At 36.1% G+C, this 25,934-nt stretch overlaps 1 protein-coding gene across 1 annotated transcript in view; it reads left to right on the forward strand.

Moving 5' to 3' along the window:
- The first annotated feature begins 12,850 nt into the window (after nt 1–12,850).
- The window catches only part of HACE1 (HECT domain and ankyrin repeat containing E3 ubiquitin protein ligase 1), a 94,735-nt gene continuing 81,651 nt past the window's right edge, over nt 12,851–25,934 (forward strand). The window contains exon 1 of the mRNA XM_031964480.1: nt 12,851–13,138. Within this exon, the coding sequence (XP_031820340.1) occupies nt 13,063–13,138 (76 nt within the window). The 5' untranslated portion in view covers nt 12,851–13,062. The remainder of the gene's footprint in view (nt 13,139–25,934) is intronic.

Here is a 25,934-nt window from a genome sequence, read left to right on the forward strand (position 1 = left end):
GTCAAATGAGCTTGAGAGGGAAATGGTAAACCACTCCAGTATTTTTGTCCAAATAAACCCTGAACAAGGTCACAAAGAGTCAGACATTACTGAAATGAATAACAAATACATATGTTAAAAATCAAATTAAGATTCTTTGAAAGATATGGCAACCAAGATTACCTTGATGATTCTCTGATAAAGAATATCATGGAGATATATACTCACCAAATATGTGAGTCACTGTCAAAGAAGATGTCCATCTCAGAATCCATGTGGAAGAGACATTCCTTGTAGATCCTGAGGTACTTTTTGATGTTCCTGTTTGTGGATGTCCTGCCAATAATTTCAACATGTCTGCAAAACATTCCAGAGTTTCTTCAGTAAAATCCAGAATCACTAAGGAATTCAATCTATATACAGAAAAAAACAAGTTGAAGAATACTTCTTGACCAGAGGGTGAGGTATTATAGAATAAAGATTATACTGAATTTATTTATCAATTCATGGACTTTGGACAGATGAGCAGTTCAATTATTTTAGTCTGGACTTGAAAAGAAAGAAATAAAGTATTGTTTGAAAAATTGTGTGCTTTTTTTTCAAAAAGTCCAAACTTTTCAAACAAAAGGCCATATTTTTGACATTAATATTCTTCTTTCGAAGAAGGATCCCATATGTCCACAAAATATGGAATATCACAATCTCTGAAGAATTAAGCTGTATGTCACCCAAATGGTGATACATCCATGGCTTGTTTGATCAGTGTGCTGCTTATTATTCATAAAGTATCACACAGGAAAAACAACATAACTTGGTAGGAAAACATTCCTAATAATTTAAATCAAATGGAATGTCCTGAGAAATCATGAATTCCCCTTATTTTGAGGTCTTTAAGGAGAAGTTGAATGAATACTTGTCTGGTGTGTTATTTAGGGGACTTTTATGGTGTATGAGCTGGACTAAATGACATTACAAGTCTTTTCCAATTCTCTGACTCTGTGAAAAGAGTAAATGATGTTTTCAGAAAGTGTTCCTAGATAGGGTAGTGGGCCAATCAAGTAAGAAAAAGGAGATAACTGAGAGCCAGCATCCTCAACTGTAACCACAAAATGTCAAATTATACAGATATCTCACAAATTAGATAGATCTTCTAGGGCAGATTTGGGGAAGGATATGGATGAGAAAATATGAAAGCACTGTGATATCCACTTGTGGAAGGAATACCCAGATCATCAGCAAAAGAGCAGATTCATAAAAATACTGAAAAAGTAATCAAATTATTTTTCAAAAACCCAATCAAACCTGTTAAAAGTCAATTTGTTTCCAATCTTTTTAATGATATAGAAGCAGCATGATTTAGTGGAAAGAAACCTGGCCTCTGAAAAAGGAAGATATGGACTCATGTTCCACTTATGACATATGCTGACATAGACAAATCCCATAACTTCTCAGTTCTTTGAGTAAATCTCCAAGACTATAAATTGCAGAGAAGATAGCAATCTATATGGATAAAGGGAATTTCCTTAATAATGAAATCACCAATCCAGTCCCTAACCCTATCCCTTATTTTTGTAAGTATAAAAAAATCCTCTGTTCTCTCCATTCCACTAAAAGAACAAGCCTCAGTTAAGACCATCAGTAATTATACAATTCCCCTTCCTGTCCTGTGAATATCAATGAGTTACAAATTTTCCAGAAAAAATTCCTCTCTCCCTCTACCTCCAATATAGCATGAATCAACACCAGTTCCCAAGTCCAGAATTCTCCCTCCCTTCTCCCAATGCCTGGTCCTGCTAGTCCAAGAGAGCAAACTTATATACATACACCATTTTATTGACTCCATTGTTCCTAGGGCCCAGTAGTATTCATCTAATTCCACCTAGAATTAATCTTTTTCCCACTATTTCCCCCAATTATCTTCCATTTATAAGCATGTTCCCTCAATAAATCTAGTTTACTATGTTAAAGTGTGCTCCATATTTCCTTATATTGCACCCAATACAAGAATTAGAATTAAAAATTTTAGAATCCCAATCTCCCTCTCTGCATTAAGACCACATGATCTTTAAAAGTCAGTACAAGGAGACCAGAAGATGCTTGTAGAGGGACTTGACTCCTGAGTTGTAGAAGATGCTTAAAACTGGAGAGAGGAAAACTATGTGGAAATGAGAGAACAGAAGCTTCTTCTGAGAAAATTGTTTTGAATAAGAGAGGACTTTTGTCAACTAAGGAAAAGAAAATAATGTAGTTGACTCTGATGAATATAATATATCAGAGACTGAATTTGGCAAGGAAAAATTTTGCAAATTTTTTTGGGGAAATTTGCAGGCCCAGACTCTGGTCTAGATTTTCACGTTTTAAGAGAAGCAAAATCAAGGACAAATAAAGAGTAAAGAATTTAGGAATATTAAAAAGAATCATAGAGGATTTGGAAGAAGAACTAGCAGAGCTAGAATCAAAATGGATAAGGAAAAGCTTGTCTGCAAGATAAAACTAGGAAAGGTAAGCATGGAAAGAAGGTTAGCATAACATTAATAGATTAAGCGAATTGATAGAGTGAATGGATAGGTGAGCAAATTGATGAAACAGCAAATTGAATCAAGAGTAAAGGGAAAATAGGAAAGGCTGTAGAATTTTTCAAAGGAAAGAAGTTAAATGAGGTAGCCAAGTTATTAAGGATGTGATAATTGGCTGTAAAAAGTCTTAACCAGCTGCTTAAGGTTGAGAGTAAACATCTACTGCTGTGTGGTTTCAAGAAACAAGGCTATAAATCTCAACAATTATTTGAATGCGCCGAGTGTGTGATGTTTGTATTTCTGCAAGATCTTGTTATCTGTGTTCCAAATATAAGCTGATCTCCTGCTTAGAAGACAAAATGGAGAGATTTAAAAAATATCTCTCTATATTCCAAATTGTTAGGAAGAATGAAGTACTCCTAAAGAAAATAGATAAAAGGCTTTAATGGAGGAGTTAAAAGGGATTTTATATGGAGGAGTAAAGATAACTCTTATTAGGATGATGGAGATTGGAAGAATGTTAAATAAAGAAGAAAGGAGAGAAAAGAAGAGATGTGCAATATGAAATTTGAGGCTTTTTCTGAAGTGGAAAGAACTGGATGTTCCTTTTTTTTTTTAACCAATAAATATTATAATGGAGGGACAGAAGCTATCAGGTGAGAAATTATCCACCAAAAGCCAGAGAAAGAAAAGAACAGTTATGATTTGTGATTTTCTGTTCAAGGGGTACTGAGTAGCTTTTTGTCAACTTGATAACAACAGGGCAGAATTCTGTTGTCTTTTTTAGGAGTAATTATGAAAATATAACAGGGAATTTCCCAAGACTTATCAAGACAGATTTCAGCTATCAACTTTTGGTTATTGATGTGGGTATAAATTCTAAAAAATATTGTTTATGATCCTTGGGCAAGAAACTGAAGAAAACAGAATATATTTGTTTTCCTAACCACTGAAGGAAATGGATATTGAAGATAAAAATTAATTTTACAAGTAAACAGTGGGCTAAGAAGATAGTATCTAAGAATGAGAATTGGATAGTTGAATCATGGCTTGCAGGATATGGTTGGCAGATTTCTGGCCAGAGACAGAATATACCTAAAAAAGATTGGTAAGAATCTATTTTCCAGCTGTCTTGAAATTATAATTCAAAGCGTTTTGAGATTGCCTTTGCATAAATCCCCAAGGATAAAGACCATAGAGAGTAGCTTTAAAGATGGAAGAATAGCAGCTGAGACAATGAGAAATTTATGAGTTGAAACCCAAAAAAGGAGATAATAGTAAAATTTACTGAAAATTTAGGTAGTAAAAAGAGGAACTAAAGGTCCTAATTCAAAGTGTCAAATTTGACTTGAAAAATATAATTGAAATTTGGTGGAATGAAACTTTCGATGAGACCAGGAATAAGTACATTTATGATGTGACTAACCTATTGGAGTTGTATTTTCTGTGATAGAATTTGAATATTTGACAGTTCACCTAGAGAAAAGAACGCAATCTCTGCTACCTTATCTTGCCATGTCGCCTTCAGAATCTTCCTAAAACAATCCAAATGGAAGTGATTCCAAATGGAGCTGTTATACTGTCCAGGTTTCATAGACATACAATAACGAGACTGGCTCTGTAGATGTTTAATTTGGTAGGCAGTTTAATACCTTTTCCTCTCCCATACTTTCCTTTAGAACTTCTTTAATTCTGAGCTAGCTCTAGCAATGTATGTCAGCCTCATCTCTATATGGACATTCCTGAAAAGTATGCTGTCAAAGTGGATAAGTGAACTTATCCATAGCATTCAAAATTTCTCTTACCATAACTGATGTTCTATGAATAGGTGGATGTGTTGGTAGCTAGTGTTTTCTTGGTGTTCACTGTCAAAAATTAGCGTAAACAAGACAGAATATATCCATACTTTATTACATCTCAACAACAGCAACTAGGGAAAGTTAATTATTGAGAAGGAGACTAAAACAGTATAATTTGTTCTCTCACTAGATTTTGTGAAAGTATATTTTAGTACATTCGGTTAAAAGATGAGTAAGATTCCATGGACAAAAATGTTTCAGGGAAAATAAACCCAGAAGTTATAGGATATATTTTAGAATGAAAATTTCAAGGCACAAAAGAAAACAATTCCAATAAGAAGGAAAAAAGGAAAGAAAAAAGGGTCTATTTAAAAAGGCTGATATGGATGCATATGGAACTCACTAATCAACTGATTTGAAAAATATATAGAAAATGGAAGCAAGGCCAGATAATGGAAGATAAACATGACTATAAAAAAGTCCTGAAAAAACAACAACATGTGTTGAATGTTTAAACTTAGAAGGAATTGAAGCTGGTGAGGGAAATTAGTTAAGAATTAATTTATTAATCAACAGGTATTTATTAAAGATCTACTATATGCCAAGTAATGTCATAGGCACTGGGGATACAAGTGCAAAGAATTAAACATTCTGAAAGGGGAGACAAGAAGTAGATAGATAAATAGATAGATGCAGAGTTTAAATATAAAATAATTAAATGCAAAAATACAGATAGTAATTAGATTAGGTCAGCTAAGAAGAACATTAATAGTTAGGGAGAAATTGGAAAAGACTTTATAAAGAAGAGGGTGCTTGAGTTGCATCTTAAAAAAGAGAGGAACTCTAACAGGGGGAAATAAGGGAGAGTACTTTTCATTCAATGGGGAAAGCTAATGTATAATAATATAATGTATAATAAGAGATGGGAGATGAGTCTGGTGTGTTGAGAAAGAAGGAGAAGGCCATTATGACTGGTTCAAAGAACATGAGAAGAATAATTTTCAATGATTTGGAATGATGGTTTAGGGCTAGGGCATATTGGGCTTTAAGAGCTAAACAGAAAAGTTTATATTTGATCCTAGAGAGAAAAGGAAGTCACTGGAGTTGGTTGACTCAACTTGACTTGTATATACAAAAAAACTTTTTTAGTTAGTTGGAGAAGTTACAGCCTGCTGGGTATGGCTCTGCCTTAGGTAAACACACATTGTTTTACAGGCTTGAAAGAAAGCACCATGGCTACTCAATATTTAATAACTAATTATTGTATTAAGACCAAAGTTCCCCACCCCAACCATTTTCTACTTCCTCATCCAGAAACCTGTCAGGGTGGGAAATCTCTTAGAGATTTACCCAGACAAAATCTAATCAGACAAAAAAAAATTCTAAGGTTGGACTAATGCATGTATTCCTGCTCTATGTGTTTCCCAGGTCTGGAAAAAATTCTTGATTCTTCCTATTATCAAGACAAGTGATGTGGAAATTGATGACTCTTTGACTATATTTGAATAACCTTAGTGGAGTGCCCCAAGATAGCCTATATCTCATTATGTTAAAAAAAAATGATTGAATTATCCAGAAACTATGTTTCTTAAACCTTTTTAATCTTCAAACTGGATCTGCCATTGGCATAATTATCTATATCATCATCACCATCATCATTATTAAAAATAATTGCACTTTAAGTTTTGAAGGCATTTTATACTCATTATCTTATTTGATTCTCTTAGTTATTCTTTGACTTACTAAGATATTATTGGTTTACATTTTATTGTTTGCTTTTTTTTTTTTTTTTTAGCATTTTAAGCTTCATAAGGAGTTTTACATGTTATCTGATTTTCATAAAAAATCCTGGGAGCCAAATACAACAGAAGCTAAATGACTTACCTGGGATCACATAATTAATAAAATGCCTCAGGGAAGATATAAATTCGGTTTTTCCTAATTCCAAGTGCCCTACTATAGTCACTATGCATTTAACTATTAAATAATAACTGTTAGAACTTTTAGGAAATTGTGCTCCTGTGCATAGAGTCCTTCCTTGATATTTACATTGTTATTCAGTTTAATTTAATACTTTTTGCTCTGAATAAATTTGTGATCTGAATTGCTCTAGTAAACTGGAACATTGAATGAGAGCTTATGATCTGTATCTTCGAGCAGATACTAGTCCAAAGAACACTCTGAACTAGCTTCTTGTGGCCATTATGGGCTTTGGTTATATAAGTTTAAGCTATAATTATTAGCTTAGCTCAGTGAGTGATTTCTGACAAGATGAATGAAACTGGGCACAAGATCATTATCAAGAGAGAAATGGGTACGGGAAGGTAGGTGGAAGAATGTCAAAGGTAGATGACAGCTATCTAAAAGATTGCCTAAGGCAAGCGCTTCTTGTTCCCAGAAAGGATGTGGTAACTTCAGTTCTCTTCTGTTCTATACTTCATGAACCATCTGTTCCCAGGTCCCATAAGAAAGGCTAATATTTTTAGTACTATCCTTCAGATATGTAAGAGATTAAATAAATATTTATAAGTTAGCTTTGGAAACTAGAAACCATTTACAACATTTTTTTCCATATACATTTTGATTTGAAGTAAAGTTAGAATGGATAAAGAACTGGAATTGGAACAAAGAACTAAATTGAAATGTTGTCTCCTATACTGACTAGTATGGGATTCTGAGCTAGTGGCTTTATCTCTCTGTGTTCCAGTGTCTCCAAAACTATTCTAAAATAGGATTAATAGTAGAACCTATTTCACCAGGTTGTTTCGAGAGTGCCATAAAAGCTAATGCATGTGTAATTAGGACCATTCAAAATTCTTCCCGATTCTGAATAGCTAAGCCCGAGCTTTGAACCCATCCATGATTCAGAGCTGAAGGACTTGTACTTTCAGATGAACTAGAAAATCTGAAGACTCAGTGGATATTTAAAAGGGAGTGAATATTAAAGTTCTTTTCCTTTTCAGCTAGTAATCACATTAGTGTTGTTTTCAACAGATTTTCATAAGGGTTTGGTGGAAAGTTTGGCACATGTCTTAGGTTAACTTGAATCTGGGTTTGAGCTGCCTCTCCATGTTTGTTCTTTTCTTGATTTTAGACAAATGAATAACTATCCTTGGATGGATGTGTTAAGGTTTGCAGAGGTTAGGTTGGAGAGGCTGGAAGTTCCTGAGTGTCATTGGTTTGCTATTGATTGACTGCAAGATTTTCAATTCCCTTCTATTACTCTAGAATTTTTGATAAAACAACTACTAATAAGAAGATTGACTCAAATCTGACTCATTTTACCATAAGAACTGTGTTTTTTTTTTTTTTGTTTTTTTTTTGATGGAGCAGAACTAAGATGAAATAGAAAATGCTTAATCAGCAGTCCTGCAAGCTACTTTATATTTTGATGAAGTTTGAGCAGCTCTCCTACTACTTTTACTATTATTACTAAGTTAAATTGTTAACTTTAAATTAAAATTACTAAGTTAAATTGATCCAGTTTTAAGTTGCTTTGTCAAGTTCTATCTTGTGTGTCCATTAGTATTTGTGTCTACTAGCAATGTGTCTATTAGCATAAACTATACCTGATTTATGCTGCACATTGAGAGTGAAACAATAACCCCAACATAAGCTTTAGGTAAATTGTCCCCAGAAAGTAGGGGTTCAAAGCAGAGTCAGTCAGTCAAACTAATAAATATTCATTAAGTGCCTAATGTGTGTCAGGTATAATGCTAAACACTGGGAACACAAAAAGGACAAACTGTAGTCCCTGCCCTTAAGGAGCTTACAATCTAATGAAGGAGATAGTAAATAAACAAATATATATAAACAAACTACATACAAGCATAAATAGGATATAATAAACTGAGGGAAGACTAGAATTAAGAGAGTTTGGGAAAAGCTTTCTGCAGAATATATACTTTTAATTTGGATTTGAAGAAAGTCAGGAGGCAGAGGTGAAGAGGAAGGATATTTCAGGCATGGGGGATAGTCAGAGAACATAGTCAAATGAGAGATGAAATTATTTTGTTTATGAAACAGGAGATCAGTGCTACTGAATTGAAGCGCAGGTAGGTATAAAATGTAAAGAAGACAGGAAAATTTTGAAGGAAGAGTTTATGAAGGACTTTGAAGGCCTAACAGAGGATTTTATGATTTTGTATTCTTTCCTTCCTTCTGATGGAATCTTAGCTGTTGCCCCAATCCAATAATCTTCTCTATCTCTTTGTCTTTCTCTCTCTCCCTCTTCTTTTTCTTTACTAGAACCAGAGGAACTTTCCCTATGCATATCAGAGATATATATATATATATATATCCTACCACAGGGATTTTCCCCATACAATCAAATCTGAGATTGTCCAAATGTATGCAAAAATCTCATCTGAAATTATCCAATTTTCCAGGCTTGCCCAATGCTTCTGTTTTTTTCCCCCTCTTCTCTATATAAATTTTCACTTTATTTTATTGGGTTGCTGCTCCTTTCCTTAGAAGAAAGCCCACTTAGATGCATTACCCTCAAGAGAGGCAGCAGTATAACAAAGGCACAGTATCTCAACATTTTTAGTGTTTTGATTTTTTTTTCATTTATGGCAAAATTATTTTTTTGATATAACAAGTGTTCTTAAACTATATTATTACATTTGTCCCTTAAAACTTTCAGCATATACATGGCTTGAATGCTTTTAAGAGTGTATGGCAAAATTCTATGATCAGAGCAAGTGTTCAGCAGAAGACATAAGCACAATGCAAGTATGTAAAATCTTGCTGTTTTCATTTAAAATATGCAATCATAATATTCTAAACAGATTAATGAATATTTGACCTAGTCATCTGCCTGTTACTATATTTCTATCTCTGTTAATCTGTTTATATGTATGAAATAAGGTTCTTAAGTGGTTTAAAATTATGTAAAGAATAATTGGTTATTGATACAATTGTTTATAGGATCTAGCTTTTATTCTATTGTAACTAGATCAGAAACATCTTTAGTGTAGTTAGGAGAAGAGAATTTTAGTGGAATCAGTTTACTTAAAGAAGATAACATGGAATATTTTGTGTTATGGAAAAGTCAGTTAAGTTAAGTCTTCCAAACTTAATACTAATGTGGAACAACACATGTTTTATGTGTCCTGTGGTACAAACATGTTTTCTTATAAACAACTTATTTGATATGCACTACTGGAAATGTACTCTCAGACATCTTCACCTTGATATTGTTGTGCCACAGTTCCCTTTTATCGTCCTGCCTCAGTTTCCCTAATTGATCTGCCTCAGTTTACCTAATGGTCCTGCTTCAGTTTCCCTAAATTGTTCTGCCTCAGTTCCTTGAATTATTGCACCTCAGTCCCCCTGGTTGCAATCCCCCTTTTCTGACTATTAGGACTGAGATAATTAGGGCTGTGGAGATCTGACATTCCAAAAGATAGAACTCTAGATGTCCTATCTCAGATACCTAATTGGCATCCTCTATCTCCAAGTTTCAGGCTTCCTGCCTCTAGTTGGACACCTCCTAAGTCCTCCCAGTTTGTAAGAATTTATGGTCCTACCCCCATCTGTCAGAACCAGATTTATGGTCCCCTTCTTGGAAATTCCCACTCACCCGAGTTTGGACTAAACCCCTGCTGCCTTTGTCTACCCAAGCTTAGAGCCACATGGAGATATATTTCATGGGAACTTCACATTGGCTGCTGGATTCTTTGAGACAAAAGTCTGATTCAATCCTGAGACCAAAAATGGATCCTTTTGGTCCCAGAACATCTCTCTCTCTCAGAAATCCAAATAAAATATTAAAAACTCTCTAATCTCTGGCATTACAATATAATTTCTTCTAAACTTTCAAGCAATGACTCTTTAAAAATACCCCACCTTTCCTTAAAGGACTTTCAGTTTTCCTTGTTCCTCTTGCTGGTTTTCTATATCAAGAGGAAGTACTTGCTAATATTACCCAGATGGTCAAGAATCTGGCTATAAGACTTCTTTGTCAGTCCTTGAGCTACAGAAATTTTTAAATTCTCTGGCTATTGAATAGTCTTAGATTATCTTTTGGCCTCCAAGAAGGGATCTGTGTTGTCACCAGTACTCTGGTTGCCTGTACATTAATAACACCTATCAGGTTGAACTCAAGGCTGAATATATTCCTGAGAAAGCAGAGAGGATGAAAGATTTGCATCATGACATAATGTCCAGTGACAATGCCTGGAGTTCTTGGTAACTTTCCATTCTAACCCATCCATCCTTTTCATTATTTTCCTCCTTTTAATATTTGTCCCTTGTCTATTGAATCTCATAACCTGATTTGTCTTTTCCATAATGGCCTATTAAACTCCAGATGACCTTACAGGATGGGTATTAATCAATAATACCTAGGTCTCTGGGTGTGGCCTCCAATTTTTTTTTTTTTTTTATTTTCAATCTGCATCCATCTCCACCCTCTCATGACTAGGCCTTTAGACAGAGTCAGTTCTACAAACCTTATCAGCCTGAAGCAGTTATGAAGATAAGACCTTCATCCCTAGCCCCAAATGAATTTTGGTCCGTTTTTTGAGGGTGGGAATGATGAAATCTTAGCTGTTGCCTCAGCCCTGATAATTCATTCTCTCTCTCTGTCTTTCTGTCTCTGTCTGTCTGTCTGTCTGTCTTTCTGTCTCTGTCTGTCTGTCTGTCTCTCTCTTTCTGTGTCTGTCTGTCTCTCTCTGTCTTTCTGTCTCTGTCTGTCTGTCTCTGTCTCTGTCTGTCTCTTTCTCTCTCTTTCTGTCTCCCTTTTGAAAAGAAGGAACTTTTCCCATGCATATCTTATCTGAGATACCCCCCAAATAAAATGCCTGTGCATGATTTGGAAAAGGTCTGAGCCTGAATTCTTTCAGAGAGGACATACCATGATACATGCCTGGTACCTCAACACTTCATCTACTGCTCTCCTCACCTTCATTGAAATCCCAGATTAAATCCTTTTTTTTTTCTTTTAAACTGGAAGCTTTTGCCAAAATGTCATCTTTTTATTAATAGTTTTCTATTAATCCTGTATATAGCTTGATTTGTTATATATTGGTTTGCGGTTGTCTGAAAGACCCGAGTTCAGACCTTAAAGATACACTTACTAGTTGTGTATGATCCAGGGCAAATCACTTAAATTCTCTTTACCTTAATCTACTGCAGAAAAAAATGGCAAACAAGAATTTTAGCTAAGAAATTGTGGACAGTATGGCCCTAGGGGTCATGAAGAGTCTGACAAGACTAAACAACAAAAAGGGTTTAAAAGGGGAAAGATAATTAGTTTGGTTTTGAATATGTTGAGTTTAAGATATCCACTAGATATACAGTTTGAGGTGACTGAAGGGCATTTGGAGATTTAAGGTTTGCATTAGCCGGGAGGTTAGGGCAAGATTTGTGGGTTTGAGAATCACCAGCCAGGTGATAATAACAACAAATGAAGAAGAGAAGGGAATGACAGAGTCCTTTAAGACATGTAGAATTAGATGGTATAGCTTGATTGAGAATTCATCAAAGGAGACTGAGAAAGAGCAGGCAGTGGAGGCCTCTGTGAAACGGCTGAAGGTTGAGTGCCTCAGGAGCACTCAATATGTAATTAATAATAGATTACTAATTAGATATGTAATTATAGATTAATAATACATATGTAAAAGACTTTGCAGACCTTAAAGATGAATGGGAAGGATGTTTTTAAAAAAGTAATAAGATTAATTTCTTGTTTGCGATTTATTATTCAAACAGACATTTTGAACTACCTATTATTAATGTTTTTAATTATTAATGGTAATGATCATTAAGATTTCATTTATTTGCATATAATGAAGAGCATACAAGGATACGGTGGTCCGGGGGCTGATCGTCATGTAGATTCTTCCTTGCAACAGCTTAGAATAAATTTCGCTAGGGCGCTCCCACAATCAATTAAAATGATTCCGATCTAATTTATATTTTAATATATTTAACATATTTTAATATATTTCACATCTACTGGTCATCCTGCCATCTAGGGGAGGGGGTGGGGGGGTAAGAGGTGAAAAATTGGAACAAGAGGTTTGGCAATTGTTAATGCTGTAAAGTTTTTTTTTTTTTTTTTAAAGCACTATATAAAATTTAGTTTATTATTATATCTTCACCTTCCTGTATAAATTCTCTAAGTCTTTGTTAATCAGCTTAATTGTCTCTAATTATCTGTTTTTTTTTTTTTTTTAATAGCCTTTTATTTACAGGATATGTGCATGGGTAACTTTACAACTTTACTGTAAAGTTACCCATGTATATATCCTGTAAATAAAAGGCTATTAAATAAAAAAAATATTTATCAGCAAAAAAAAAAAATAAATAAAAATAAAATAAAATGATTCCGATCCCAAATTTAGGAAGCAGAAGGAGAGGCAAGGAACGCCCCGGATCTCCTGGGATTAAAAGGAAGAGCACTTTGAGTAGCTGCCTCCTCCCGTTTGGGGGTGGGGCGAAGGGGGTCCAAGGACAGGGCTCGTCTTTGGAATTTACAAGAGAACTACAATTCCCAGAAGGCGGTGCGAACACGGGAGGAAGGGAGACAGGAAGCGGCGCCAGACGCGGGCGCCTGTAGCCGACCCAGCCAACTGCCCCCCTCCGTTGTCAATAATCGTAGCCCATCCCGGATCCCGGGTTCCGGCGCTGGCGGAGAGGAGGGGGGTAGTTGCGGCCCTCCATCGCTGTGGACCGCTATGGACTTGGCCGGGGATGTAGGGAGCTAGGCTCCGAGGTCGGGCCCTGGCGGCGGAGAGGGAGCGGGGCGCGGCGCCCCGAGGATGGAGAGGGCGATGGAGCAGCTCAACCGCCTGACTCGCTCGCTGCGCCGCGCCCGCACCGTGGAGCTGCCCGAAGGTAGGGAAGGAGGAGAAAGAGGCCGAGGAGGAGACCCGTTCGGGGGTGTTGCAGAACCGACGAAGAACCCCCAAAGTTATGCTTCTGACCCAAAAAGGGGCCTTCCGCTCCCCCCACCCCCCGCTCACCTCTCCATCTGCTCCTCGTGAGCCGTGGGAAGTTGTGCGCGGGGGTGAGGGCCGGGTCAGTGGGACCCCTCCTGGTTCTCCAGCTGCCGGGGTTCCGGAGAGGATGCGGGAGGGGAGGGGGAGGGGGAATAGAACCAATTTTCCTTTAAAGTCTAGGTCCTTGAATAAAAAAAATAGGATGTAGTAGAGCTAGTTATCATTTTAACCCTATGCCTTTTTTTTTTTTTTTTTTTTTTTTTTTTTTTTTTTTTTGTTAAAACCATTATTCTGAGAAGCGATCCATAGATTGCACCTGACTGCCTTAGGGATTCCATGACACATTAAAGAGGTTAAGAATCCCCTAAGTAGAAGTTTGATGGAAGGTTAAAGGATATGTGTTATTGGGGTCCAAGTCCCTGTTTTTTTTTTTTTTTTTTTTTGCTTTAATTTGATATTTATTTAACTTTTTTTTTATTATTTAATAGCCTTTTATTTACAGGATATATACATGGGTAACTTTACAGCATTAACAATTGCCAAACCTCTTGTTCCAATTTTTCACCTCTTACCCCCCCCACCCCTTCCCCTAGATGGCAGGATGACCAGTAGATGTTAAATATATTAAAATATGTTAAATATATTAAAATATGTTAAATATATTAAAATATAAATTAGATCAGAATCATTTTAATTGATTGTGGGAGCGCCCTAGCGAAATTTATTCTAAGCTGTTGCAAGGAAGAATCTACATGACGATCAGCCCCCGGATGACAGGATGACCAGTAGATGTTAAATACATTAAAATATAAATTAGATACACAATAAGTATACCTGCAAGTCCCTGTTTTGAGCCATGCCTTAAGTAATACTTTCCTCCTGTTGCAGTCAAAAGCCAAGTTGCAGGTGTACGTTTTTTTTTTTTTTTTTTTTTTTTTTTTTTTTTTTTTTTTTTTTCTTGTAGAATTTGATCTGGTTTTATTTCTCGAGTTGCTAGTAGGCGGTTGTTTATTTTAGTTAACTTTGCCATTTTGGAAATGCCGAGAGGAGGGTGGTGCTGAGGCTACTGGTGATCCCAAGTTACATTTCCTTGAAGAATCAGCTTTCGATGAGTCTTTAACCACTTTAACTTACGACACTTTGAAGTAGCATTTTTGCTACGTAAGAGCAAAGAATATAGGTATTTGAATTTTTGAATTGCTTTTTGGAATCCATTCTTCTTTGATCTCGCAAAGACCAAAATTATTGTTTCTGGAGGGCAGGATTGTTGGCACGAATATCTTAAGAACAGCCCTTTGGTAAAAAAAAAAAAAAAAAAAAAAAAAAAAAAAAAAAATCGGGGAAAAAGGGAAGAAAAACATTTTTTTTTTTAAATTTCTGGAGAACTTTAAAAAAGTACTTCACATTCTTAATTTTATTTATTAATTTTTTTTAGGGAAACAGCTCTGTGACTTGGTTCATTCAAGGATATAGTAGAATTTAAAATTGCTACTAAAATGTTTTAGATGACCATTTATAATACGAGTTTATGTAAAAAGTAGAATTGTTTCCGTATCTTATATAAATATACCATTTTCAGAATTGAGACAAAGGGAATGTGTTTGCTTAAAGAGGGGTTATCTCATGAACAACCAAATAGTAAATCATTAGTGAACAATGTTTTTGAAACTTTCTCTGGTACACATAACAAAAAATTAAATAGTTTCTCATAAAAGCAGACACTTTTCTTTTCTCTTACTAGTTTCTCTGTTATTTTTGGAAAAATTGCTCCGAGGATTTAAGAAATCAGTTTTAATTATAAAGAAAAGCCAGTCTCTGACCATATTATGCTGATTCATTCTCTAAACTTTAAAAAATATTTTTCTTAAACTCTTTAGCATTTACTCTCTGTAACAGAGGTTTTGATTAGAGCTATAGCAATTATAATGGCCCAGGTCCAGGTTTGCTGTTTTCTTTTTCCTTATAATCCACTTTGCACAGTATGTGCGCTGTTCTCTGAACACAAAAGACATTCAGTAAATGTTGATTAAATTGCTTTCAGTTCTTTTTAAGTGAGTTTTTGAAAATACCTAGGTATTGCAGTTTCCTTTACACATTTGATCTGAATGAGCACAGATGTCATGAATAAAACATGTTACCACTGGGAACTTTAGTATTCATTTCTCTTTTATTTAGGGAGAATAGTACTGTATTCATTTCTAATTCTTTTAATCCATAATTTGTGTAGAATGAGGGGCATTTTGTTGATATTTGTTTACCAAGATGTGATCTAGTTGAATTGATAAGAATTTTAAAAATTCAACTTTTCTTTTGGAGTATGCAAATGAAACAGAGTACTGTCACAGTCTCTTTGCATTTAAGTTTTTTTTTTTTTTTAAACACCCTATGTTTATAGCACTATTTTGATTAGGCTCATAAATACCAATTATATTTTGACTTTTAAAGGTTTTTTTCCTTTATAAGCATTAGGAGATATTTTTTGTTAATACTGGATACTTTTTTTTTTTGAGCTGAAGGCAAAATAAAAATTAATTAGTTATATGACAGTTTTTGGAAATGTGTAACCCCCCAATAAAACTTGTTAAATTATATTTACTTTCATACATTTGTGATTTAATTGAAGTACTTCCTCCAGTGATGCAAATGGTAACCCATCCCTAGCTTCCCATATTATCTAATGCTTGTCCATGACTTCCCAAAAATATTTTAGTAGGATCTTCCTTTAAATCTTTTGACATTGTGTAAAAACCAGTGGATTTTAATAGCCCTTGCTCATCTTGCCTCTTGACTAACCACACTCCATTTCCAATTATGAATCTCTCTCATGATCCCCTTTATTCCATTTCTTGTGAGCTCTTTGTTGGTAATATGCTGTGGCTTTTTTATGCTCACTATGCTCCTTTTATGTCCTTTTGGGTAAACTGCAGTTTGAATTCTTTGGCAACTCTGGTATCCTAAGACTTGGCTTTACCAGAAGAATATTGCTCTTAAAAGATGTCCATTTGTAAAATACAACTGCATTATTTATCAAAATAAATCCAGTTTCTTTTCCTAATATTCTATTCTGGGTCTAATTCATTTAGTATCTAAATCTGTTCAAGATATATGTGCTGGTGGATCAGTTCTTATGAATTGTTTGTCCATTTGCTTAATATAATCTGAACAGTAAATATTCTTTATGCACTTCAATTTTTCAGTGTGTTAAATCTGAATTATCTTGAGTCATTTCTCATTTTGTTTAGGAAATTCTACACTGTTCTAGAATTTGGTACAAAATATTAGTTTGATATTGCTCACAGGCATCATCTTTATTACTTCCTATTTTATGAGTACTCCCTCTTCCATTTGCACTTTGGAATGGAGAATCTTAAAGGGCAGAAGAATCTAGCTAGTATGTACCTCTTCTTTCCCCTCCTCCCCCCCTTGCTTAGTACTTTTCATAAGAGTGTCATAGATCAAAGTTATTCCTATTACTTCTTTCAGGGAATCTTATATGATTGTGATATTTGCATGGGAGATACCTTTTTGGAGGAGACTCTTCAAGGAGTGTTTTGTGCTACTGTATCCAAAGGTTTTAGCCTAACTATGCTTTCTACACACTTCCCTTGAGGTGGGGAAGGCTCTTTTCTAAGCATTTGTCCCATTTTAACTGAAACACTAGTTTAGCCCTTAACAAAATTTCCTACTTGTCTATTTTTGTACTCATCCTATTTCTGGGTCACTGATGTAGGTCCTTAGTCCACGTTTGGGCACCAAAATGTAATGTTCTGGTTAGCTTTCTGGATGTCTTGGGACTAGCCTTCGTTTTAGCAGAGTAATCACCATGAGAATAGTCGGGAATAAAGTCCAAAAGTCTTTATTGTCTTAACATTGGCTTAACATAGTGAATTTATCTGTTTTTTTTTTTTTTTTTTTTTTTTTAATTTAATAGCCTTTTATTTACAGGATATATACATGGGTAACTTTACAGCATTAACAATTGCCAAACCTCTTGTTCCAATTTTTCACCTCTTACCCCCCCACCCCCTCCCCTAAATGGCAGGATGACCAGTAGATGTTAAATATATTAAAATATAACTTAGATACATAATAAGTATACATGACCAAAACATTATTTTGCTGTACAAAAAGAATCAGACTCTGAATTATTGTACAATTAGCTTGTGAAGGAAATCAAAAATGCAGGTGTGCATAAATATGGGGATTGGGAATTCAATGTAATGGTTTTTAGTCATCTCCCAGAGTTCTTTTTCTGGGTATAGCTGGTTCAGTTCATTACTGCTCCACTAGAAATGATTTGGTTGATCTTGTTGCTGAGGATGGCCTGATCCATCAGAACTGGTCATCATCTAGTATTGTTGTTGAAGTATATAATGATCTCCTGGTCCTGCTCATTTCACTCAGCATCAGTTCGTGTAAGTCTCTCCAGGCCTTTCTGAAATCATCCTGTTGGTCATTTCTTACAGAACAGTAATATTCCATAATTTTCATATACCACAATTTATTCAGCCATTCTCCAACTGATGGACATCCATTCAGTTTCCATTTTCTAGCCACTACAAAAAGGGCTGCCACAAACATTCGTGCACATACAGGTCCCTTTCCCTTCTTTATAATCTCTTTGGGATATAATCCCAGTAGTAACACTGCTGGATCAAAGGGTATGCACAGTTTGATAACTTTTTGAGCATAGTGAATTTATCTGTTTCTAAATTTTTTTTTTAATCAGTTGTGTAAAGATGTGGTCTGCTGTAGAATATTGCTTTGTAAAAAGCTACCTCTTTTTCCTTCTTAATCTTTCATTAAGAATTTCCTTCTTATATGTGTAGAAATCCTTATTCTCATAAGGATTTAGTAAAAATGGGAAAAGGTAGTTTGTAGTTTATTTATATATTTTTGATCATTTTGGGGGGATATATATATATTTTCCTCAAGCATATCATCATCTCAGATATCTTGAGAATCAGTTCCTCACTGACTACAAGTTTGTTTTGTTTTCTTCATGGTTATTTCTTTATCTATGATCTAGTTAAAGTTAGGCTTTGAATATCATTATTGGAAATGCTGCTTTTTGAAGAGAAGTCTAAGCTTCATGGTAACTCATGAAACAAAGAAACACAAAGCTTTGTGGACCTTACTACTTTTACAGTGGTAGAGTATTAGTAAAAGGAGAAAGTGGGCTTTGTGCATTAAAACATTTTTTTTAGACTACCTAGACTATTTCTTGTGGAAAAACTGAATCAATATGAATCTTGATATTCTCAATATAACTGAAACCAGAAGACAAAGGTTCATTTAAAAAATAACTAACGCACAAATTTTCCTTGGAAAGGCACAGAAAAAGGCTTGGTCTAATTGATGTTATTATTTGTCCAAGGACAACAAGAAACATCATTCTATAGAACTTGATCATCTTGTTTGTGTTATGTATGCATTCATGAAAAGACTTCCATGAAAATCATTGGAGCTTATATGCCAATATCTATTGCAGGATGAGGAGGTTGAGAAATTCTATGAAGAACTTAGTAAGACTCTTCATTCTTTATGACATATTCTTTATCTAAATCGACATATTCTTTAATATTTATGACTTAAATGTACCTCAGTGCTCATGTAGAAGAAGAGAGTAAACAAAGTTGGAAAAATAACTTGAGAAAGAAACAGGAAACATTGAAGGTTTATAAACTCTTAAGTTACATGTTTATGTATCATACATCCTTTTTTTTTTTTCGGGTAAAGAATTGGGAAGTTTTGGAGATATTGAGCATAAAATAGTATCAGAAAAAATGAAATTGATATTTTAATAAATCAATTAAAATTATTTTATTTGACCAAACAGAGTTTAAAAAAAAAAGAAAAACAAAAAAGAAATACAAAACAAAATAGAACATTGTCACGTGCCAGGCAGAACATCAGGGAGGATTCATAATATATAACAACAAATTATCATATCAAGAAAGCATACATATAAGTAGAAGAATTATATTTATGAATGTCTATTCCCTCTTTATATATATATATATATCTGATATATATATCTATATTCTTCCTGATAGAGATACATAGAAATTCAGATATGTCTATCAAGAAGAGTATAGAATCCTCCAAAATTTTATATATATATTTATTTTTATTAAATGTTTACATATATTATTATATTTGTATTTATTATATATTTGTATATAAATACTATACATATATCTATCTATATCTATACATATATATGTATGTATATATATATATAGAGAGAGAGAGAGAGAGAGAGAGAGAAAGAGAAAGAGAGAGACAGAGAGAGACAGAGACAGAAAGAGAGTAAAAGAGTATGAGTGTGTGAGTGTGTAAGAGTATTGCATATTGAAACCATTCCGGATGTGAGGTTTTCACAACTACTAGCCCTCCTCCCCCTTGTAATGCCCCAGTGTCTATTGTTCTGTGCACCTCATTTGTATAACCTGATTACTATTTTTGCCTTGACTCTGTCATTCTTTGGAGCTATTGCTTCACGCGTCAGGGAATTCAATGAGCCCTGCAAATTTTTGAAGTCCTGCAACAGTCTTTATCATTTCTCAGAAAATCTAATGATTCCTGAGGGTTTTCAAGTCCTATAACAGTCTTATCATGTCTCAGAGAATCCAATGATTCCTGAGGGTTTTCAAGTCCTACAACAATTTTCTTATGCCTCAGAGAATCCATTGATTCCTGAGGATTTTGAAGTCCTACAACAATCTTATCATGTCTCAGAGAATCCAAAGATTTCTGAGGGTTTTGAAGTCCTACAACAATCTTATCATGTCTCAGAGAATCCAATGATTCCTGGGGGTTTTCAAGTCCAACAATTTTTGATGTCCATGAGACAAACGCCATAATTGCCATGCTCATTCAGTGGTGGGCACAGTTAGCAATGGAACCACCCGATGTTTCTTGGGTCTTCTTCATTTCAAGGGTCTGCTCCATCCCTCTCCGATGGACAAGGCAAACATGGCTTGTTGGCACCCATCTGATCCCTTCTCCATCTGTGGAGATACAAGCAACCCCTCTCCCCCAAGCAGTTAACCTATCTGGTCCCTTCCATTCACCATTTTCTGGATCTCTCTACATTACCTGGCGATTATCTAAAGATAGTGGAGCTCTCACACTGGACACTGCCCTTCCAATGGGTTATAAAACCTGTCTGCTGGAGCCAGTTCATCTTTGTCAAAAATCAAGAAATTAATAGTGTAAACAGCTAGATTTATAAGTTCTCTAGGGTTACCTGTGGCCCCCCCTCTTTCTTTTGTTTTTGGAGGAGCATCTTAATGTCTCTGTTTTTTTCTCTCTTACTATTGCCTGTCCTTGAGGATTAAAGGGTATGCCAGTGGTGTGTAAAATCTTGTACTGTGCACAAAAGTGTGCAGAATGTTTAGAAGTATATGCAGATCCATTGTCTGTTTTTATGGCTTGTGGCACACCCATAATTGCAAATGCTTGTTTAAGGAAGTCAGTGACCACTCCGGCTGTCTCTTTTGCTGCTGGTATTGCAAAAGTGAATCCTGAAATGGTGTCTACCACAACATGGATAAAAGACAGACGACCAGAAGATTTATAATGGGTCACATCCATTTGCCAAATTTCATTGGGTCTCAAACCACGAGGGTTCTTCCCTGGAGGCAGTGTAGAAGTGTGGAAAGGAAGGCAAGCTGTACAGGCTTTTACTATGCTCCTTGCTTTCTCTCTTATTATTCCAAATTGCAAATGTAAAGCTCGAACAGCCTGATAATATTTAAAATGAGATTCTTGGGCTTCTTGAAATAAAGGAGCATTGGCCAACATAGTTAGAAGGCTATCTGCCTTTGAATTACCATCAAAAATAGGACCTGGAAGTCCACTATGAGAGTGGACATGTAATATATAGATCTTACCTGAATGCTTTCTCACTTGCTCTTAAAAGTTTCTTAAAGAGCTGATATATATTAGAAGCTACAAATTTTATTTGGGCTATGGCAATTCTTTGTACCACACCTACTGAATAGGCCGAATCAGATATTATATTTATATCTCCTGGATAATAAGTAAGAGCTAGAATGATCGCATACAATTCATTCTGCTGAGTGGACTGAAAAGGAGTTCTGACTACTCTCTTTATAGTTAAGTCATGAGAGTATACAGCACAAATATTATGTTTGGATGCGTCTGTAAAGATAGTTGGTCCTTTAAGAGGAACTTTAGAAACCTTCTCTTCAAGAATCCATTGCCAATTATGTAATAGTCTGGTTATCTTTAATGGAGACCTGTGTGTAAAATTTGGAGCCATGGCTAATAAAATTTGCCACTCTGGGATGGTTTCACAGCATACATTAATTTGTGCATTAGTATAAAAGGTGTATGTCTTGTCAGGTCTTATCCCTGATCATTGTACTGCTCGCTTAATGGCCTTTAATAAAATTCTAGCCACAAGCACTAGGTAAGGAGTAAGGCTTTGTTTTGGTTGTGCTGGGAGGTTCACCCACTCTATCACACTGTCTCATTGATGAAGGACTGCTGTGGGTGTCTCTTGTATAGCAAAAACCAATATTTCCAGGGGTTTTTGAGGAACTCTTTCAACCCAATTGGATAAAGCCAGTTCAACTAATCTCAAAGTCTCTTGAGCTTCTTTTGTAAGCTGGTGTGAGTTTAAAGCATTGCCTCCCCTTAAAATGTCATATAATGGTTGTAATTGATAGATATTCAAGCCTAACACTGGACGCATCCATTGGATATCTCCTATCAATTTCTGAAAGTCATTTAAGGTGTTTAGCACCTTAAGGTTTTTAAGGAAAGTTTTTGTATTGTAAGCACCTTAGGGTATACTTCATATCCTAAATATTGAAAAAAGAGAATGTCTGAATTTTTTCTGGAGCTATGTGCAATTTGTAGTTCCTTAGTGTTTCCATGGTTTTTTGTAGACATGCTTCTAACTTTTGTTCCTCAGGTGCATATCCCAATATATCATCCATGTAATGTAATAACATAACTTTTGGAAATGCTTTTCTTACTGGAGTAAGAGCAGCAGCAACATACATTTGACACATAGTAGGGCTGTTTTTTATTCCCTGTGGTGAAACTGTCCATTCATATCTTTTATAAGGCTCAGTTAACACTGGGCACTGAAAAGGCAAATCTTTTCCATATCCTCCTTATCTAGAGGGATAGAATAGAGACAAACCTTAATGTCTATAACCCAAAAAGGCCATTCTCCAGGCAACCGAGTAGGAGATGGAAGCCCAGGCTGAAGAGTTCCCATAGTTTACATCTGTTCATTTATCTTTCTTAAATCACTTAACATCTTCCATTTTCCAGATTTCTTTCTTACAACAAATACTGGGGAATTCCAAAGACTTAGAGAAGGTTGTAAGTGTCCTTGGTCAAGTTGCTCCTGTACTATATCTAAATATAGATAAGCCCTGAATTTTATTGCTACCTAAGGGCCACTGCTCTAACCACATTGGTGTGTCAGTTTTCCATTGGATAGGAACAGGTGAAAGTGTAGGCAGGCCTTCAACAGCAGCCCTGCCTAAAAAACTGAAGTATTCATTTTTAATCCTAATTGTTGTAAAATGTCTCTTCCCCACAGATTGATGGGGATTTTTTTCACCTATAAAAGTAGTAAAAACTCCTGTTTTACTTTCAAAAGTCCATCTCATAGGGGCAGCACTAACTTCAGCTACTATTGATCCCCCTACACCAGATATGTAGGTGTCTGCTTTAATCTTTGGCCAGTGACTGGGCCAATTGGCACCTCTAATGACTGTACGATCTGCACCAGTGTCTACCAATCCTTCTAATGGTAGGCCATTTATATAGATCGTGAGCATAGGCGGTCAGTTGTTACAGCTGCTGTCCAGTATATTGCTGGATTTTGTTGCTTGAAGTCAGAATCTGGGTGACTATCACCAGATTGCTTATTAGGAGTCTGTATTAGTAAACCTGATGCTACTACTTCTCCTGGTTAATAAGTCACACATTGTCTACTTGTATTAGTGACTGGGATATTATCCACACATTCCCCAATTTCCCACATCAGTGTATGGATGGACACTGTTTTGTAAGTACTCTCAGGAGGTGAAATGGTCAAGCCTACTGTGCCTAGAGGCAAGAGATCCATAGGCTGGAGAGGAACAGATTTCACCTCTCCAGAGGGAATCTCAATTATCCCAGCTACATACAACTCTGTTCTCCCCAATTGTAATCCCTTTGTCCCTCAGATTGCTTTCTGGCTGATTGATTGTGTAATCCCCTTCTCCCATCATATGACTTCCTGGCTGATTGGTCATGTCTGGGTACTGGACTTCTAGGCACTCTCTGAGTGTAGCAAAGGCTGCCATCATGCTCCAAGTATTTTTTGTCTTGGGCCCCTCATCCCATTTCCCTGAATCCGTCTACATTCTGATGCCCAATGGAAGCCTCTGTTGCATTTTGGACATGGGGTATTGGGTCTTGTTCTCCCACCCTGTTTTCTCATTCTGTCTCTATACCAACATTGAGCTTTCATATGCCCTACTTTACCATATTGAAAGCATTGACAAGTCTCTCTGGAAGTCCCTTGCCAGAAGGGACCCTGTCTTCCCATGTTTGGATCTTGGGAAGCCTGCATCATAGCCTGGGCTATAAAAAGCATTTGTGCCCACTGTGGCACAGCGTCTTATGAGCTCCTCTAAAGGAGCATCCTTGTGCAATCCTAGTGTAATTCTTCTACAAACCTCATTAGCATTTTCTTTAGCAAGTTGCCTTATCATAATGTCTGTTACTGCATTTTCACCATTAGTTCATAACAACAGTTGTCTGCAAACGTCCCACAAAATCAGCAAAGGGTTCATTTGGCCCTTGTGTTAATTTTGTAAAGACCTCATCCTAGTTGTTTTTAATGGGGAGAGAAGCCCATGTTTTGATAGCAGCAGCAGCAATTTGCCCATAAGCTGCTAAGGGGTAATTAATTTGTACTCTAAATGTCTGCATAAGAACCCACACCTGTTAGTTGGTCACAGGTGATTGGAGGATTAACTCTGCTATGACTATTTTGTTGGGCTTGTATCCTACAGAGCTCACTATATTCAGAAAGCCACAACAAGTTTTGTCCAGGTCCTAAGCATGTCCTTACTATAGATTTCCAGTCCCTCGGGGTTAAGATTTCATAAGCCAAATTCTGTAATAGCATCTTAACATAAGCTGATGTAGCCCCATAAAGAGTGAAAGCCTTTTTTCAGGTCTTTGAGGATTTCTATAGCAAAAAGAGCATATCTTCCACTTTCTTGACCTGAAGAGTTAAACTGTTGAATCATAGGATACGTTTCTAGTTGCATATCACCTAAATTCTGCCCTTCTGTGGCTTTAAGTACTGCCTTTTGCAATCTAGTCATAAGAGGGGGTGAATTTTTAGGGGGAGGGGCTGGTGGTGTCACTGCCCCTCCCATTACTCCTCCCCCCTCTATCCCGGGTCAAGAACCAGTTCCAGTTTAGGCAGTGTTGAAGCTGCTTTGTGAGAGCCAGAATCGCCACACCTTCACCAAGCCCTTCATTCTCACTTAACTCTCCATGCCTTCCAGTGATATCGCTTTTAATCCCTCCTTTGTCCTCCTCATTTTCCTCACACTTCCTCATCTGGCCATTCTTAGAATTTTTCTTTTTTCTATAACTTGCAGGATTCTTTAAAGCCAATTGCATTATGTTGTATGTATAGAATGCTTCCTTGGAAATTGAATGAGGACCTTTATCATTGTAGTATTTGCATAATTGTTGTCCTTCCTAGCTTCCAGTTATCTAGTCCTATCTCCTCTTCCTTTAAGAACCAGGGGGACATGTGTTCTAATATACTCAAGAGTCTATCTACTTAAGTATGCTTTCTATAGCACCCCCTTGGGACGAAGGTGGGTGTGGGGCTGGGGCTGGGGGAGAATCTTTTCCCAATATCTGCCCCAGTTCAGGTAGAAAAGGTTACTAGTTTAACCCTTAACAAAGTAAGTTCCCTGTTTGTCTATTTAAATACTCACCCTATTTCCTGGTCACTGGAGACTTCTTCAGTGAAATTAGGGTCCTCAGGCTCCTATGCTCGGACACCAAATGTGATGACCGCGTTAGCACCCAGGAAACCTTAGAATCAGCTGGAGTCAGGATAAACAAAAGTCCTTAGTCTTTATTCTTGGTCTTTAGGGGTAGAAGTGAAGGGATGGAAGCAGGAGCTCCACAACCTCCTCCTTCCTCATCTACTGCCAAAGTGAGACTGTCTCGTCTTACTCCACCCCCTAGTCCCTCCTACAATTCTCTGTATACACCAATTATCGAGCCAGCACAGGATAATGGGAAGGGCCATTCCCCAAACACATGCCCATAGAGTATTGTCCAATTGGTAGTTAGCCTCAAGTGCTTGAACTGGCCTCAGTGCAAGACTCAAGAGTTTCAGCCCTCTACACTCTACCATCTTGATTCTTTAAAGGAAATGACTAGTTACTAATGTTAGTATCATTTCAGAGTCATCTGTATTTAGTCCCACCACTAGCTTAGAAGAGCAAAGATTGTATCAGTACCAAATTAGAAAAATAGAAATAAGAAGATATCATATACAACTGAGGCATCTCCTACTCTACTTATTTATACAAGTTGTCAAAATAAATTATTAAAAATGCACAATGGCATTGACTGGTACCTTTTCTAGGAGACGTTTACTATATATTAATTTTTCA

The sequence above is a fragment of the Sarcophilus harrisii genome, chromosome 4 (genome assembly GCF_902635505.1).
Source record: "Sarcophilus harrisii chromosome 4, mSarHar1.11, whole genome shotgun sequence".
NCBI classification, from domain to species: Eukaryota; Metazoa; Chordata; class Mammalia; order Dasyuromorphia; family Dasyuridae; genus Sarcophilus; species Sarcophilus harrisii.